Source organism: Loa loa (genome assembly GCF_000183805.2).
Source record: "Loa loa unplaced genomic scaffold supercont3.647, whole genome shotgun sequence".
Lineage (NCBI taxonomy): Eukaryota > Metazoa > Nematoda > Chromadorea > Rhabditida > Onchocercidae > Loa > Loa loa.
This window is the reverse complement of record NW_018108827.1, coordinates 18,525-21,628: the sequence shown is the minus strand read 5'-3', so window position 1 is coordinate 21,628 and position 3,104 is coordinate 18,525. Positions and strand designations below refer to the sequence as shown.

At 20.8% G+C, this 3,104-nt stretch overlaps 1 protein-coding gene across 1 annotated transcript; it reads left to right on the top strand.

Moving 5' to 3' along the window:
* Nucleotides 1-912: 912 nt before the first annotated feature.
* Nucleotides 913-2,624, top strand: LOAG_14030 (hypothetical protein; the record flags this gene model as incomplete). Its single annotated transcript, XM_020448754.1, has 3 exons — nt 913-1,067; nt 1,404-1,529; nt 2,457-2,624. Exons 1-3 carry the CDS (start codon nt 942-944, stop codon nt 2,622-2,624), a joined length of 420 nt encoding a protein of 139 aa, XP_020301126.1. The 5' UTR covers nt 913-941.
* Between the last annotated feature and the right edge of the window lie 480 nt (nt 2,625-3,104).

The following is a 3,104-nucleotide window of genomic DNA, read 5'->3' as shown; positions in this document are numbered from 1 at the left end:
AACTTTTATCATTTCATAAAATAACACTTCATGTTGATAGTGAAATTTAGTTGAAATTTGCTAATTTATCAATTTACTTTTATCATTTCATAAAATAACACTTCATGTTGATAATGAAATTTAGTTGAAATGGTTAATTTATCAATTTAACTTTTATCATTTCATAAAATAACACTTCATGTTGATAATGAAATTTAAGTTGAAATGGTTAATTTATCGATTTAACTTTTATCATTAAATAAATAAAACTTTATAATGACAAAGTTTTTTTTTCTTTTTCTTCAATTAAAATACAAACATCGATTATCATTATTAAATTTTGAAATTTCGTTTTTCTTTTTCTTTTTCTTTTTTTCTTTTTTTTTTTGAACTTTATTTGTTTTAATACAATATTTCCCATTCACGTTACCATTTTGTCCTTCTTTTCATCATTTGTTCAATTCTTATTTTTCTATTCGTTTCTTTTTTCAACCAACCAACTCTTCGTACTTTCATTATTTCAACTTGTTCAATATCATATGATGATGAAGATGATGTTAGTTTTTGTTTTTTTTTTATTTCTTTTTTTTTTTTTTGTTTTTTGATTATTTACCATTTTGCTATTTATTAGCATGGAAGATTAAATATTTGAAGAAATTGAATAAATTCAAACTTTTTAAATTTTACCATTTCAAATTTCAATTTTTAAATCTCCTAACAGTAGTTTGTTAAACTTTAATGCAAAAATAAAATTTAAAAGAGAGAAAAAAAAAAAGGAAAAGGAAGATATCTGTAAAAAAAATGAATGATAAATGTTTTAAGGAATGAATACATTCATCAAAAAAAAAAAATTTTCAATATTTTATCAACAAATTTTCAATTTTCATTCAATGCTAATTTTTAGTCTGATTTAGTTGTAAATTTTTAAAATTTTCAGTTTCTATCTTCTTTTATTTGTTATAATGGTTAAATCAGAAATGTATCATGCAATTATCAATAGTTTCAATGGTAATATCATTTGTGTCAACAATGTTTGCTATAATTCCAATGGCATATTAGTTGCTGGCAATACTGGATGCTTTGTTATTGTAATTTTTTCATTTCATTCTTTCATTTAAATAAGTAATTTTGATCGATGATCACTTTTTAAATGATAACAGCAAAGGGGGAAAAAAAAAAGAAAGTATCACATAAACCTACAAATTAATAATAAGGGACCATTTTTCTTTTACTTCATTTATTTTTATTTTATGCCTTTTTTTTTTTTTTTTCTTTTCTTAAAATAATTTTCATTGAAAATATTTAAAAAAAAAATGTTAAAATCGAAATTTATTGAATGCCAAAATTTGAAATTAAATTGAATATATTTTATATATTTATAATTTTGTAGATTAAAAAAAAAGAAGAATAAACATAATTTTTAGAATGGCAAAATCTATAAAGATGGCAAATATTTGCGCAATATGACATGGGATGATTATCAGAAATTAAAAACTTATTATGATGAAGTAAATCGTTGGAGTGTGGATCTTCAAGATAGTATACAGCGAGTTAGTTTTTTTTTTTTTTTTTAATTTTATTTTATAGTTCTTTTTAGTATCGAAAAATAAATAAATAAATGATAATAAGATAATGTATAAACTTACAGTTTGATGCAAGAAAAAAAAAAGAAATAATTAATATTATTTCATTTAGTAAAGAGCTAATTAGTGATATTTTATAATGCATTATTAAATGATAAAAAATTTCGGAAATATGCCATTTTTGGCTTATAATAGCATAAATTGTTCCAAATAAACTATTTATAATGTCAATTAATTAGATTTTAATAAAATTATTTTCAAATTTGATGATATATGCAGGATGAAATAAAAGAAAAAGAAATTCCCTTACTTTTTTTTTCCACATTTCCTTTTTTTTATTGCTTTTTACTATGACGAAATTTATTTGCTTCTTGACCCTTTGACCTTTGTAAAGCCTCATTTGTTTAAATGACACTTTGGAAGAGAAATTTGGCTGGTTAAAAAGGAGCAAGAAAATGGCTAGGATTTCATTGTTTATAAATTCATATAGCATTCCTAATTAATGATTAAAAAATGATCAAACATTATATGTGGGATAGCATCATTCAGAAGCAACAATTTTTTTTTATTAAAAAATTAATTAAAAGAATCTAATTAGGAAATTTGAAAAAAATTTAATTAACAGTTCAATTAAAAGATTTTTTCCAAATAAAATGATTTTAATTTTTTTAATTTTGCAAATACATTAAATTAATTGAAAAACAACAAGTAAAAATTTGGTATGGTATGATAAAAAAGAATTGAGTATTGAGTAATAATTTTATCCTTTTTTATTGAGTAATAATTTTATTGAGTATTGAGTAATAATTTTGAGTAGTAAAAAAGTTAACAGAAAATACTTAATGTAAATGAATTATCAAAAATTCAACCTAATAATAATTTAATAATTTACAGAGTTTTCCATGGGATGAACGAAATCCATCACATACTGAATTTCCATGGAATATTATATCTGGAGCATTAAATCGAAATACAAAAATTAAAATAGCAATAGAAAGAAACGATTTATGCCTTTCCCAGTGGCACCATATTTTTGTTGAAATATGTTACATTGTAAAATAGTTAAAAAAAAAAGAAAAAAGAAAAATTAATGATATGTGAAAAAAACGAAATAAATTATGAGGACAATTATAATTATCATAATCATTTAAGATTATTTATTTGCATAAAACAATAATTTAACTATCTATGATCATTGCTTTTTTTTTAAAAAAAAAGCTTTTCTTGAAAAAAAAACTAAGTGAAGCAAATTTTAGTAGAATTTTAAAAGGATCGAAATTTATGATGAGAGATAGAAAAATCGAATATTTTTTGCAAATTTTATTCTTTTACTCATCCCTTTAAATTGATTTTGCAAAAAAAAAAAAAAAAATAAGAAGAAAAAAAATATGTATATATAATTACTTTCAATATTATATGCTTATTGTTAATATTATAATTCTAGTATTTCAGTCTTCATGTTACAATTCCAGTATTCCAGTCTTTATGGAGATTTTTGTTTCATCATGTTGGTGATACATTTTCTTTTTTTTTTTTTTTTTT